This window comes from Corvus hawaiiensis, chromosome 7 (assembly GCF_020740725.1).
Source record: "Corvus hawaiiensis isolate bCorHaw1 chromosome 7, bCorHaw1.pri.cur, whole genome shotgun sequence".
Lineage (NCBI taxonomy): Eukaryota > Metazoa > Chordata > Aves > Passeriformes > Corvidae > Corvus > Corvus hawaiiensis.
In genome coordinates, this window is record NC_063219.1 from 31,272,156 (window position 1) to 31,288,525 (window position 16,370).

The window sequence follows — 16,370 nt, forward strand, 5'->3', positions numbered from 1 at the left end:
TTAATTTCCTCAGTAACATTTTGATGTATCCTTTCATTCATCTCCCAAGGTCTTTTTTCCTGACCTGTAGTGATTTTGAGATCAGTTCATATGTTAAAATCACTTCCATCTGTAAAACCATCCAGTTTTTCATACCTATCTTACTTTAGTCCGTGCTGTTGTCAAGGCAAGATTTAACGGAATAGTTTATTATATATTTAAGACAGAAGTATTTTTTAAGAAAAAAAAAAAAAAGACCACTTCTAATGAAGTTTTTGAAAAAAAAATTTTAAAAATCTCGATCTAATGTGAACTTTAATAAAGACCATGATACTCTTACATTTTTCTAACACCTGAGCCACCTGATCTACAGCTAACAGAGTAGTGTTTTAACAGTGCTGTGTTTCTGAAGATTATTCTTCGTGTGTAAGGCTATCTACTTTTATAGTCCTGGTAATTGTCCTTTATGTTTGAAGGGTAACAGTGATGATGTGCTGTATTACAGACAGATGCTCTGTTTTCAAAAGGAAGTCATCTCTATGCTCTAGGAAAGCCAACGTATGCCTTCTATGAGATATCGTGGAGGGGCATATTTATGGTCATGTATGAAGTGTCACAGTCCAACCTGCAGTGTGAATGCAATTGCTAAGCGTCCACATACCTTAAAACATACCAGATGCTTCCTATAGCAAAAGCAACTAAACAGTACTATCAACAGCATAAACAGTATGCACCTTCTAATAACACTATTTATTCCAGTTTGTAGTTACCCTTGAACATTAAATATACTTAAAGGAGCACATTTTAACGCTTTAGTTCTATGGTAACAGCCTGCTTATAAAATATTTATAAAACAGCTACTTAAAGATTATACTTAATTGGCAAAATTTATCCACAGCCAGAGGCAAATGACATAAATATTTTGATAATCAAAATCCAAACAAGCAATTAATAGATTCTTGCCAGAGTAGGATTAGACTACCAGATCAAGCTTCCCAGTAATCTCTCCAATATTTCACAAAGAAATTGCTTACAGGGACATTAACAGCATACTGCAGCCCTTGAGGAAGTCTATCTTGCGCATCCATTTCATCATCATTTTTTACCGTCTCCTCATGGACCATGAGTTCATCATGTGAAATCATCTCTTGCTGTCGAAGTTCACTTTCCTGTAACACTTCATCTGTTGCAAGAATTTCTTGGTGCGGCATAGTCCGATCTTGAAGCACTGCCTCTTGCCGTTCTCTCGATACTCCAGACTGGTCAGATACTGCACCCATCCCTACCATAGCCCTGGATGACTGCATCTGGTCTATGCCACCACATTTAAGAAATAATCCTCCCAGCTTGTCTTCAATGTTCATTCTTAAGTGCAATTACCTACAAAGAAAGTTTTAATAGTAAACATCTACAATTGGTGCACTTGCTTAAATTTTTTTACTTAAAAACATTTTATAAGAACTCAAATCAGTGTACTCAAACAAACACACATGCAGACCTAAAATTGATACTGAGTAAGAACCAAAAGTTGGATATCTTGGAGGAACATGAAAAGGTTCTCCTTTCACACACATCCATGTGTACACAATTAAACACTTTCAAATAAAAGGTTTCAAATCAAACTACTTCTGACTACTGGCAAAATTCTGGTAATTAAATGATGGCTAATTCTTCCTTCTCATTCCTTAGAAAACTTTTCATTTTTTTTCCTGTATGCCCTCTTTACCCCATTCTCTTTTTCCATTTTTCCATTTTGATTATCTTTTACAAACGCCTCTTTCATACTGGTCCTGTTCTCCCTACATCCTTGTCCTTTCAGTGCCCTTTCACTGCTGCTACCCCAGGCCATACTGTAGCTCCTGGAACATTTTAATATCCACAAGTGAGAGAAAACTGGGCTGTATCCAAAGCAGCAGTTGAGGGAGGTGATTCTGCCCCTCCACTCCACTCTCTTATGACCCCACCTGCAGTGTTACATCCAGCTCTGGGGCCACAACATAAGAAGGATGTGGATATGCTGGAGCAAGTCCAGGGGAGGTAACGAAAATTATCAAAGGCTTGGAGCATCTCTGCTATGCCAACCGCATGAGAGAAAGAAGACTCTGGAGGGACCTTATTGCAGCCTTTCATTACTTAAAAGGGGGCTTTTAAGATGGGGAAAAACTTTTTAGCAGGGCCTGTTGCAACAGGACAACAGATAATGGTTTTTAACAGAGAGATGGTCAATTTAGACCAGATATAAGGAAGAATATTGTTACAATAAGGGTGCTGAAACACTGGTACAAGATTCCCAGAGAGGTGGTGGATGCCCCATCCAGAAAAACACTCAAGGTCAGGTTGGATAGGGCTGAACAACCTGACCTAAGTGAAGATGTCCCTGCTCATTGCAGAGGGTGGGACTGGATGGCCTTTAAAAGTCCCTTCCAACTCAAACTAGTCTGTGATTCTATGAAAATGCAACTTTATAGCAACTAAAGGTATACATCAAATAAAGACTATAGAGAGGTCAGAACTGTTCATAAAAGACATTCACTTTCACACCCACTAAGTAAGAGCAGTGGTGAAGAAATATAAATTCCAATCATGAAAAGCAACACAATTCACAATATTCCAGCAAGTGTCATGACATTATTAATTGGTTTTTAACACAGAGCAGCAGGCTTTTGTGAAGCTGGAAGTGGCAGCATCTTCTCATTCTACTCATTATTATATATGCAAGATAGTTCTAGGACTCTTCTTCTCCTTGGCACACTGGATGTCCAGTCAGAGCAGCCAGTCTCCTTCACCCTATTCCGCAGGCCCATAACCCCTACCCATTCCTCAGTGCTCCTTCAGACAGACACACCAACAGACAGACAGACAGACATCCTTCCTCCATCCCTCTGTGTTCCCACAGCCAGAGAGCAGAGGCAATGCACACACAGGCCACAGCAGACACAGGGGTGGGAGCAGAGGCACAGTGGAGCTGGACAACACACAGCAGGCCCAACCAAAGCTCCAGACAAGACCTTGGGCAGCATCGTGACAGCAGCAGCACCTTCAACTTTGACGCATTCATAGTTAGGATACAGGTGTGATGTGGGCACATTGCCAGACATCAGCTGCAAATTCCATCCCCCTGAGAGTGCAGCATGGAGAAAGGATCCATCTCCATTCAAGTCTAAAGTCAGAGGCTATGCTGCTTTCCCTGTAGCTTGCAATAACAATTCACAATCAAAGAAATCAGGTCTCTCTACAGGTCAGGTCCACAGAAATCAGGTCTCTGCCTAAAATCAGCAGAGCTGTCACTGCAGAACTGCACCACAGCAGCCCCTTGCCAGTCTAACAGCCTGCCAACATACAAAAACATTCCATCAAACAAACGCACATCAAATGTCTAAATTTGCATTTTCAGTTTGATCTATTTGATTACTTCCTAAATAATATTCTTCACCAGGAAAATATTTTGAAAATTCTCAATGTATCGTAAACATTCGTGAAGCTTTCTTTATACCAAGCTACACCAAGTTTACAAAACAAATACTGCTTTCTCTTTAGGTGAGATCCTAGAGTACTTGATAGGTATGGAAGAGCTGAAAGAGCTGAAAAGAGCTGAAAGAGCTGAAAGAGCTGAATAATCTCATGAGGTTCTCTTACACTGTACTTTATTTCAAATATTACTATTGGTTCTTATGATTCCAAAAGTAAAATTAACTCAATTTCTTAAAAAACAAACAAACAAAAAAAAAACCCTCATCACACACCTCAACAAATAAAGTAAAAAGTCCATTAACACCTCCTAATGGCAACTCATGTCTTACAACTCGAAAGTGAAAGAACATTTGTCCCTATTCTCTACCGTGAGAGGTTCGAAACTTCTGAATACATCATAGAAAGGCTGACAGCCAGGATGGTCTGACCTCTGTCAGTTCAAATACTTAAAGAGGCACACCAAAGGAAGAAGCTTTTCAGTCAAATACTTTTTTTATTATTTTTAGTAAGCCTTGTTCTGCTGGAAATCAGGAGGACAGTCACCCAGCTAAATGTCTTTATATATGACGGCGTCATCAATTTTTTTAACATTCTTCCTTTCTACATAAAAAGCCCATTTTAAGGAGCAAAACCATCTATGACAGGAGAAAAACATGGAAAAATTCTGTTCAGCGCATTTATGCTTGAGATTTGTCCTTTTTTGTTCTCCTGCAATCTTAACATAAGGAAGTTTGAAATCATGCTTTTGATTTTCACAATATCTGCCTTCAAATACAGACAACAATTTCTTAACGCCTTGAGTTAGCTCAGGCAGTGCTGTGTGACAAGTCGACTCTCAAATTAATCCAGTTTAGAGTAAGAGAATGAGATGTCTTCAAGGGAAAATGCAGGTCTGGTATGCCACACAGCCACTTGCAGACATTATATAATCCATGAAGTATTTTTCAGATGTAACTGGGAAACCATACTGATAGTTCCTCAGCAATAACACAAACAAACAAACAAAACCTGGCACTAAGGCTGTATTTTTCCCACCGATGCAGATCTCCCAGAGATATTGCAACAACATCCTAAAAGAAGAAAACGAGGATCAATTTATCATCTTTTTGGTTTGGAATATCCTGTGCCAAGTAAGAAAGGTGAGACGGAATTGAAATCCTTAAGAATCTGCCTCCCATGAAGCCATCATTTGGTAAGAGATGGTGCAAAAGACCTAAGGCTGAGACTGGTTCTTTCAGTAGAGCATTCTTAACATCTAGCTTGAAAGATAAACTTCAAGGAAAGTAAAACATATAGATCTACTCATTTCAGCCTTTATCTGAAGTCGGTCCTCAGGGTACATCTGACACAGATTGTGATTCACTGTGCTTGTGTTCCACACTACAAAAATACAACAGCATCAGGTCACTGCAGATTCTCCAAAGGGATGATGTGGACAGGTATGAGAATACAAGAACTCAAGATGCTGAAACATATTCAAGGGAGAACTAACAGCATCAAATGTGAGAACATGGTGGCCCTAATCTGTCTGCTCAGGCCACTGGCGAGAACAGCACAGAAGGCTGTTCCACATGGAGGATGATACTGCCACAACACTCTGAAATTAGGAAGGAATTGTGGAAATCCTGGATTTAAAGCTACTTCCTGGCAGGAAGTTAGGCAGGCTAAGAAGCTGAGTGTTTCACCGCACAGAAGATCCTGCTACTCTCACCAACAGAGGCAGGAAGACTCCTGACATGCCAAACCTTTGGACAGCTGGCAAGATACAGCAACTTCCCAGAGGACAAGCCAGCTGTGGACTGGTAATCATTGGTCTTGCTGACTCCCGTTGCCATGGATATGGAAACAGTTTCTTTCTCACCCTGACTAGCAGGTTTAGCAGAATCACGCAACTGAAAGTCCTTAAGTTGTCTTCCAGCCATGATCTTGAATCATATCAGAAATGGTGCAGCGAGTGCACTACTTATTAAATGAGGCTTTCAAACATCTGGCTTTTCATAGAAAAATAGTGAGAACTCGTGTTAGGCTGCATACAAGAAGTGACGAAACACAACCTAAGTTACATGACTCACAGGTGATGTTTCAAAACAAAGAGGTAATGTTTTAAAACAAAGAACCACAAACAAAAACAGGCTATTAATCCAAGCAAGAAGCATCCCAAATGCAAGTAATTCACTAAAATACATGTAATTTGTCAAGTGACACCTTTCAGATCACACAAAAGGAATCCTATCATTCAAATTGAAGATGAGAAGTGTTCTTGGAAGAATGACAGTGTGATAAAGAAATGTAAGTTTAAAGCATTCAAACAAGACCACTTTACAAAGCCTGAAAAGATTAAATACATTTTTAAGTGCAAGATGCATTTGAGAAATAAAGATCAACTTACTTAGAGATTATCGCTAGGGAAGCTATAAAAATACAAACCACATATACACAAGCAAATTTCTTGGCATAAGACATTGTTATCCCTATTGCAGAGATGTTTTCCATGGAATTTCAAAACTTCTATTAAGCTTCACCAAGTAATCTCACGATTTTTCTTAGAGTATACAGTTCCTCTATAAACTGACAGAAAAAGAGCTGTCAATGAAACCTTTAAAGAATCCACTTTGCTTGGTAGAGATTCTCCAGGCCTTTACTGTAGGCAAAGCATCTCTCAAGAGACATCTAGAGGCAGAGCTCCCCAGGGGAAGAGAGAGGAAGGGGAAGGACTGCCTGGAAAAGGACTCACAGGACCCTCCCAGCACCTTCTCTTTTCACAGGGTGCTCCACAGCTGCCTGCAGCACATCCCCATCGTGAACCACATCGCCTCATTCAGAAACCGCTGCTTTGCCAAAGCCTCCGGCTGTACTTCAGAACTATTCATTTCAGGAACCCTGACATCAGCTTTTCCAAAGACTCGTGCACTCATTTGGGGAGCTGAGCAGTAAAGACAATACTCCTAATTAAAGAAACAACCACTTAAATAAAAACATACTGCATGAAAAGCATGACAACATTTCAATTTAGAATCAAAAATAAAAATACCATCAAGAGAAAACATTAACTGATTCAGAAAGTCTGCTGGGATGGTGGCTGCTACAAAGTAGATCTGAAGAGAGACCCTGAAGGAAAGCAGCAAAACTTGTAAGCCACTGGAGTACAACACATGGTCCAGCTCTTGTTCTCCACTTTGACTGATGTAAGGGCTATTCTGTCTTCTCCCCTCTTTCCTTAAGCAAGCAGTAAGGTATTATTTAATTTAATGAGCAAATACTCAGAAATACAAATTGGGTTCACTTTAAAAATAAAACCCATATGTGGAGAAACACGAATTCTGTAGGATTTAAAAGATTATTTATGACATATGAGAAAAGAAAATACATTTCAGGATTAACAGCAGAGACAAAAGATGAAAATCATCTGCAGTTTAGCTATTTGTAGAACAGAACTAGTTTAATGTTTTTGCTTTTTTTTTTGAAAGTAAGATGGAGTTTTTGTATTTGTAAACATTGTCCTGCAAATGTCTTTCTTGTTTTAGAACTTCTACTGCTCCTTTTAAATGTTAAAAAGCAGGATTTTCTACTTTCTATATCCATATCCCACTCCACCCTCTCCCCTATGTGACCTTCTCCCTACTTTTTCAAGGCAAAAAGGAATAAAAGAAGGCTGAGGGAAACGGGAAAAGAAAGTTGTTAAAATGTAACTATTCTTCTGGCTTAAACCTTAGCTCCTTCTCTAGCAAAGGCTAGAGAGACTTGCAAAGACTTGAAACAGAAATATGGCCTTCAGTATAGCAACAAGTTCTCTTTGACCACGTTTTCTAAGATACAACAACCCAAACACAAGAGCCAGGATGCACAACAGCAATTCTAACTTGCCTTTAGCAACCTGATACTGTTCTGATGAAAATGACCTCCAAAATTCCCCTCACAAAAGCTGACACTGTGCTCAGCCCAAGGTATTAAATGGTTTCAGGGTAACCTTACACTGAAGTATCCTGATGACATTATTTTAACTCCACATTTTGGGAAGTGTGTTTTCATTACAGTAAGACAAGGCAAAATTCCTAATGAGCAAATACCTGAAGCTATAGAACATGTACCTGAGCACATTCCTTCCACATCCTTGCTTCAAGAGCCTTTGGAAGAATGAGTGCATGCAGAGCCCAAACCACAAAACCTATAAAGGTTATTACTGCAAAATGCACATACAAGAAACTTTTCAAAAGGCAATCTGGGGAGACCCCGCAAATTCTTAGGGCTCATCTCCATGGTTATGCCACAATTATTTGTGCTAAATTGTAAACATATATTAATATAGTACATATAAATCTATAAAACTCCCTAAATTAACATTCTTGTTCTATTACAGAATTTCTTTCCATCCCTATTTAGTGAAATTCACTTTGGAAGAATTTATTCTCAATTAAAAAGCCAATCACTTTATGATCAGAACAGTTTACTGGCATGACTAGTACAACTATTCTAATTAGCCAAACTTCTACAAAATCAACTACAGCTGATAGACCATTCCAGTAAGACATTTGGTGTGTTTTGTTATTTACCCAACTCTCAGTGATACCGCAAGAAACAATCCAGTACAGGGGGTACCTGCCCAAAGGGAGTGCCCTGCACCTCTCCCCCCTCGGGCCTCCTCTGGGTTGATCACAGCATTCTGCAACTGAGAAGGGAGCTGGACAAAAACATTCCCACAGAAAAGCCATGAGGTTTCGTTTGGATCAGTGGCATGGAGCAGGCGGAGGATACGGAAGAAGATGGGCAGTGAGGAAGCAGGAGCAGGGAACAGGACTGTTTTTTCCAGGAGTGGTCAGTGGTTAGATCAGATTAAAGTGCATTGTGAAACTGCTCCACAAAGGCAATGCGTACACACAGTTGAACACCTCAGAGCTGCCACCCAGACATACCCAACGGCTATGCCAAATTCAGACCACAGGAAAAATGGCTATCTACATTCTCAAATGCTTTCGTCCTAAAACGAAGTATAAAAGTCACCTATAATTCTGCAATTCCTAATGCTAATGAAGAAAGAGAAAGCAACAAGGCTTAACAGCATATTTAAAACTACTAATGTTTAAGCATTTCTATGAATGAAACCACCATCAGTGCAAACGCCTTCAAAAGAGAGAGAAAAATTAGAACTTAACAGGTTCCTATTATCCATTTTAAATCCCTATCAAACCATGAAAAATGCTGATTACTCTCATCACATCAGAAAATATATTTAGTTGCACTATTAATATATGGATATAGTCCAATATAAAAGGAAACAGAGTTAGCTTTCACAATATCAAAGGTTCAATTTTTACCATACCGCAGAAGCCTTTAAAGTAAAGAATAATACCCTACTTAATGGTTCTAAATAAAGAACATTAAATAAAATTCTCTCTTCTCCCAACTCAGAAAAATAACACTCAGCTAAAAGAACAATTTTTAAATTAACAGCAAGTATTTTTAAGAATCAATTAGAACGTGTTGACTTGCAAAAAGAAAGCAATCAAATATAAATCATCATGAAAAGTTTAACAGATCATAAAATCAACACATTCTAAAAGGTAACATATGATACACTCTTAGGACTTGTTGCACAGTTATTTCTGAGTGCTCCATGTTGCTGAACACGTGCCAGTGCAGGGCCTGATCCCACTAAGATTTACACTCATACTGAGCTGTGAATAGCCCTATTACAATCAACAGGATTACTCACAGAAAGTCTCCTTATCGTGCACAGAATTATCCATGCGTGAAAATCTTTGTCATCTTTCTTATCCTGAAATCTGTATTCTGTCATCACCAGCATAACCATAATTTAATATCTAATGTGCATATGGATAAGCTTGTGACACGGTACTTAAAAAGCCACAGTTCCATATCAAAATCCACAGGGGTGTCACCAGTGTCACAAACATACTTTAAATCGTCCAAAAATCACAGGCAATGCTACTTTTTATCTGGAAAAAAAAGCCACTGGTTTTGTAGCACTAAGTTATAAACTACTAGAAAATAGTTATTTTTGAGAATTTATCTGTGGAATTTCTACCACTGGGTAGCTAACCTCAGAAGAACAATGCAGGATTTCTGTCTTTGCACCATGAAACTCAAAAGTGCTCACCCTGGGGACTTCTGATGACATGTATATCCAGGAAAATAAGCACTACACATAACTAAGGCTACCCAGCATCTTCTAATAGCATTTTATAACTTCTGTCCAACTGGTGACAACCTTGTGAAATTTCATCTATCTCATGCACGCCTCAAGCTGAAACTTTATTAAAGTATTTCAGATAGTGTATCAAATGGTTTTTCATTTGATTTTGACAACAGTGCAGTTCTATCACAAAGCTGAGCCATCTAACAGCTAAAGGTCATTGAAAGGGGCGATCTCTCCTCCTAACTCTGAGAGTCCAGCCTATCACTGGTGCCTACTCTGATGCTCAGATTTTTTAAAATGTGATTTTTTTTACAAGGCCTTAAACTCCTTGGGCGTCACAACTTCTTTACCATCTGCAAGTATCTGTGATGCATCCCTACTCATCAAAAGCACTGTGCTAGTGCTGTTTTACAGATGACAACCTGCTGCTGCTCTCAGATTGGCCCAAACAGCAAAGGTCTGTGTATGTGTGTGCATATGTTCCTTGTCCTTGGTGGAAAAAGAATTGGCTGGACGTTTCACTCAGAGAGTTGTGGCCACTGGCTCAATGTCCAAGTGGAGACCAGTGACAAGTGGGATTCCTCAGGGGTTGGTACTGGGACTGGTGCTGTTTAACATCCGTGTCAGGGACATGGACAGTGGGATCGAGAGCACCCTCAGCAAGTTCCCAATGACACCAAGTGGTGGATGCCCTGGAGAGAAGGGATGCCATCCAGAGGGACCCTGACAGGCTGGAGAGACGGGCCTGTATGAACCTCATGAAGTTCAACAAGGCTGAGTGTAAAATCCTGCAAGTGAGACAGGGCAATCCCAAGCACAAATACTGGCACTGTACTTTTTTTAAATACAAATAACATAAATATATGTGCATGTGTTTGTGTGTGTATATATATATACACACACACACACACATATATATATATGTACACATATGTGGTTTTCTACAGCACACTGGATGGAGTGCTCCACAAAAATATATTAAACTAGTCAGACAGATTATAATATTCTTGCTCTGTTTGTTACAAGTGCCAAAACATGCATGAGTCACAGAGCACATGAAAAGAAAGACATGACCATTTAGGCAGTTGAACACTACCTTGCAAAATAGGATCAAGCCCCTTCTACCAAATTTTTTTTTAAATAAGTGATCAATAATTATATTTGGCACATTTTCTGGCTGCTTATTCTGACACATTTGGGTCAGATTTACCCAAAATGCTGAGTAGTCAAGGCTGCAATTGTATCACTTACAGCAATACTTTAAAAATACAAAGATGAATGCAATGCTGTTATTTTAATTTTAAAAAAAGCTCTTAAAGAGCTCAATGGACATCCACACCAAATACAAATTTTCGTCTTGCTCACAGGCACCAATTCTCCAGCTGTAAAATAAGAAATATCAATTTCCTCTCCCTGAGGCATAGTAAAATACTTGTAATAACAAGCAATGTTCAATAGAGGTCACAAGGGTGAACTAATCAGTTTATGGTGCTCTTGCTCCTGCGGCCAGCACAGCCCCTGAGGGGAGAAGGCAGCACACCTCAGATGGAAAGGTAAGCCTGCACCAGTGACTGGGATAACTGCTGTGAGAAGGTGGGCAAGAGGGGTCTGGCCTCTCCCAGGACCTAACCACTGAGCAGAAAGCCCAGCCAACCAGTAGGTTTCCAACTAACATGGAGCAGCTGCTTTGGTGCAGAATCACTAGAGGAATGGGGCACACCAATGTGGGATTGCCATCGAGAAAAGGTAAGCACAACAGTAAGACTTTGAAAAGAGAAACACTGTTTACCACCATGAACTAACAGAACTATGAGAGATTTGGCTTCTTTTTCTGGCTCTGCCACTGCTTTTGGGGCAAGTCTGTTATCCTGGCAAATCATTCCCCCACCCATCTTTCCACTTCTTGTCTCTAAATCAGGTTCAGTGATCCACCTAGGATTTAGGTGTGAAGCAAGCAGTAGACACTATCTATGAGGGCCTCACAAGCCTACTGATAACCATTTCAGAAATTTCACAAAGAAATATATTCATTCTGCCTTTAGAGCAGGATTAAGCAGAGCACAGTAAGAGAACACATGTTACGCAACAAGAAGAAAGCAAAGTACAGAGCAGCTGCTTATTCTATTCATGTACATTCAAAAAGGTAGGGGCTTTGGGGTGTGTTCACATACCATGAAATACTACGGTATAGCATTAAGGTACAATATATTAACAATACAATGAGGATGGTAAAATTAAGTGGCATAGGTAAAGCTCAATGCTGCAATTTTAAGGCTTGCATGCTTGACTTAAACCTAAAATTGCTCTTTCAAAAGCATGCTTTTCTTGTAGTATCTTCAGCTTCATCGTTTTCTAAAAGGCCATCTACATGTACTAAAGAAAAAGAGTAATTACAGAAAAAGTCAAGACAATTACTTAATACATCCACATAGATTAAATAACATTGGACAATAAGCTAACAAAAGCATAACCAAGAAGATTTTGCTCAAAAAACCTGGAAGTTAGCTGCAAAAGCCATCTTAGAGATTCTGGAAGACATTCCTCATTTACATGCATGACAGCACAAGGAAAACTCACAGGAAAAAAATAACACTATTCTAAACCATAGGTGAGAAGGCCATGAATAACAACAATACAGATCTTACAGAGCACAGGTGATATCTAGATCTTATTTCAGCACTTGGAAACGTTATTTCAACATGGGCTCTCAGGTTGTGAAAGCAATGCAAGTATTTTAGAATACAGGAACCATTCTCCTAAGTTCCAATTTCAACTTTAGCATGTCACCATGCACAGAGTAGGCATTTTTTCCCTAACTTTACTTCAGCAAACTTATTCAGAGTAAGATCACATTCTTTGTAACATCTCAAAACAAATTCTACAAAGTATGAAGTAGAATGTATGGTTGGCTCTATGTAGATTAACTTTCTACCTTGCAAGGAACATTTTCTCATCTCACTCTTCTGCAGAGGAAGCATTGTCATACCACAGCATAACTTCATTTTTAAAGGATATTTATTTCATTTCAGCTCTGTTTCAAACATACCCCTCATCTACACATGGAACAGAAATTCAAATAATCCAGTTAATCTGAAACATGACAGAATGTATTCATATACATATATATATATATATATATATATATATATATATATATAGGTATTCCTCTTTAGCAAAAGATTCACTCCAGACAGACCAAGCAAATCCTGTGCTTTCTGTACTGTTTTTCAAATACCACAGTGTTACCTTCAGTGGCACACTTGAAAAGATGGGGCCAAAAATCTGGGCCAGGAGACCTGAAAGAGCCCCTCCTAAAGCTCAAAGACATAGATCTCTATTCACTGCTCCACTCTTCAAACCCTACCTATATAAAAATAAAGGCCTTTTAGGGTCCTACCTATTCCATCAGATTAATGTGCCTGCAACTAAAAATTACGTATCTATCTCATATTTGCTAACATAAACACAAGGCAACACACACGTAACATAGTCAGTGGAAAAAATAAGCCCATATAATAATCTCATCAGATAAGAAAAAAAAATCACAGGTGGCAGTTACTTGTCAAAATGCTCATGACATTTCCAAAAAGCATTTGGACCCTTCAGAGATGGCAGCTGTCTAGGAACATAAAACCAGCGCAATTACAATGATTTAGGTATCACTAGAAGCAGCATCTCAACCTGTATACCCTGGTGGTAGCCCTTTCTTTCCTTTAATGCATGATAAAAAACAAGGAGCAGAGGATGTTGTGATGCCACATTAGGGAGAGCACTGACCAACAGTGAACCAGAAAATCTATCACTGTTCTTCAAATATTTGAGCAGTTACAAACTGGGCACCACCAAGGAGCAATATTCATCAGTGGAATCAGGGATTGCTGTGGCCTAAACAGCGCTCTGTTACAACAGCATCAGAACAGTATCAAGCACCTTCATCAAGAATAAACAGAAGAGTCAGCACATAAACTGACATGTGTTAGTATTTAAAGATAGTATGAAATCAGCCAGAGGGGGAAAGAGTAGAAATAAACTCTAAAATCATGGAAGTGAGCAAGCAGGTCACTTTCTCAAAACCCCTCTTGGAACACAATCATGTTATAGCCCATGTCAATTTGCCAAGACAACAAAGAAGGTTTTTTTAAGAGTATACTCATCTCCAGTTAGGATTTTTTTTTTCCACATTGTTGCAACAAATCCACCACCTCCATACTGCTAACCAACACTTGTGGTCAGATTAAATCAACTAAGAACTACTCCTATCCCACTTACATAAAATTCCAGAATTATAAATCAGCCTTTTTAATTCATTTTTAATCTGAATGATCCTCACTTCAAAAGAAAAAAAAAGGCAAATCAGGTACTAAATCCAGTGTGCTTCTGCAGTGTATTCTCTTCAAAAGACTATCCACAACCTCAGCAAGAACTTCCAGGTAACTCTTTCCCTTGGTACTTCATAAATAGTATGAACAAGGAATCCCACTGACTTCTACCACATACCCCAAGGTGATCTTTCCTCATTAGTTTTAAATTTCTCAAACAATTTTCAGGCACTTAAGCCCATTTTCAGATTGAGGCAAGCCAAAACATGAGATGTCTAGAAACTATTTTATAAGAGCAATAATAACACAGATATCCTGGCCCATTAACTAACACTGAAAATGATCCAAAAAATAAAACTCAGACTCCTCAAGATTGTGCCCTCTTGAATAAAAAGGTTGCGGAAATTGGATTCTACCTCAATGACTTTGGTGCCCTGCAGCTAATTCTCATTAATTAAATCCTAGAATACACTAAAACAGGAATTCAGAATGATCAAAAGATATGATACATGTTTATAACAACTCTTGTAATTATTAGGAACAAAAATCTTGAAGGTTCTTGATGCCATTAACTCACAGACCAATAATTAAGGGCTACCATTCCAAACAGGTCTGAAATTTCTGAGAACCCATAGTCAAATAACTTCATGATGAAGCCAAGTCTTAGTAAAATACATTCAATACAACCTTTATTACTAAGCAAGCAGGAGACCAATCTGTAAAGTCAGAAAGTATTCTGACAGGATTCTGATGAAAGAAAAATTCAGCACATTCTGCCTTTATGAACTGCTTTCCAGATCTGTTTCCTCATCCAACCATGTTAAGAGTCTCAGCTCCTGGAGCCCTGAACACACTGATGCAGCTGCACTCACCCAGGCTCCCTCAATGCAAAGATGTGTCTCATAGGTAACAGGGCAACAGTTTGTAAAAGAATCCTAGAATGCTTTGGGTTGGAAGGGACCTTAAAGATCGCCTAGTTCCAATCCCCCTGCCATGGGTAGGGACACCTTCCACTACACCAGGTTGCTCAAGGCCCCATCCAGCCTGGCCTTGAATACTGACAGGGACAGGGCATCCACAGCTTCTCTGGGCAACCTCTTCCAGTGTCTCACCACCCCCACAGAAAATAATTTCTTCCTAATATCTACTCTAAATCTACTCTGTTTCAGTTCAGTACCCCTTGTCCTATCACTACCTGTCCGGGTACCCAAGATGGAAGCCCCAGAGCCAAGACTTCTCTGCTGAACTTGTGTCCAACCAAACGTGGGAAATGAAGAGCTGTCCAATATTACAGCAAATTTTAGGCATGTAAGATGTAACTACAACAGATTCCATTTTTTCTGCATATGCAGCCACACTCTGATCACCACCACAACTGCAGAAAGGCCCCTGCCTGTCCTATGACCTACAAGGAATGTAAGCCAGGGATGACACAAAGGCACACTAGACAGTGAAACGCAAGATCATGCAAAGAATTGAGAGATTAGGTTTTCTGTCAGTTTGTCCTTTTACATGGCTGTTCCTTGAAAAGTGACAGTAAACTCACACTTACAGCTGCACTACATTTGATCCAATACAGCGTATGTAACACTGAGTACAGATTCCTAACAGGCACCAGCTGAACACGCCTGGTTTGCATGATCTACTTTTAACTGTCAGATTCAGACAACAAGCCCACTGGTTTTGTCTACAAATTGCCACCTACTCCACATTTTCCAGCAAAATACTGTGACAACTGGCTGATCATCTTCTGTGTGCTCCTCTTCTATAAACTCTTATTTTAAGCCCTCTCTCAGTAACTTAATTTCATCATTGGTGATCACAAAAAAAATGCATTTCAAATACATAAAAATTCTTCCCTACAAGTCATTTAAAAAGACAACTTCATAATCTCTACCAGGAAAAAAATAACATTAAAGCCAAGTAGCTTTTCCCTAGTTCCTTATACCCCATAACAATACAAGCTTTCCTGCTCCTCATAACACAATCACATAACTTTGACATCTTTTTGCTGACTCAGACAAAAATTCATCACGAAATATAACTGTCAGGTTCACCAGTGACAGAGGAAGCTCCTGAGAACCACAGCCTAATAAAGCTTTCCTCCTTGAGGGATGACAGCAGTCTCTCCCATATGAAAGACTCATTTTTATTTTATATTGTTAAAGAAATATTCACACAGGGCACTTTCACACGAGACTTTACTTTCAAGAAAACCAGTTATTAGGTCACAACATAAGTTGAAAAACAGTATTTCATGGCCATGTCTGGAAAATCTGCAAGTGACTTTGGTAAAATAATTGTATCACATGTTGGTATCCTGAGGATTGACCACCTCCCTCTGCAGCTGATTGACAGTGGTCAAAATGAAAATTTTCTTCGAAGTAAGCAGTGCAAGATTACTCCAGCAAAAAGGGAGTTGGTTGAGTTTACCAATCTATCATGAA

The 16,370-nt window shown here is 39.2% G+C and overlaps 1 protein-coding gene across 4 annotated transcripts in view; it reads right to left on the minus strand.

Moving 5' to 3' along the window:
* ZNF148 (zinc finger protein 148) overlaps window positions 1–16,370 on the minus strand; it is a 41,967-nt gene that overhangs the window by 19,732 nt on the left and 5,865 nt on the right. For all 4 annotated transcript variants that reach the window (XM_048309321.1, XM_048309320.1, XM_048309317.1 and 1 more), the window contains exon 2: window positions 1,014–1,359. In XM_048309321.1, the coding sequence (XP_048165278.1) occupies window positions 1,014–1,343 (330 nt within the window). In that variant the 5' untranslated portion in view covers window positions 1,344–1,359. The remainder of the gene's footprint in view (window positions 1–1,013; window positions 1,360–16,370) is intronic.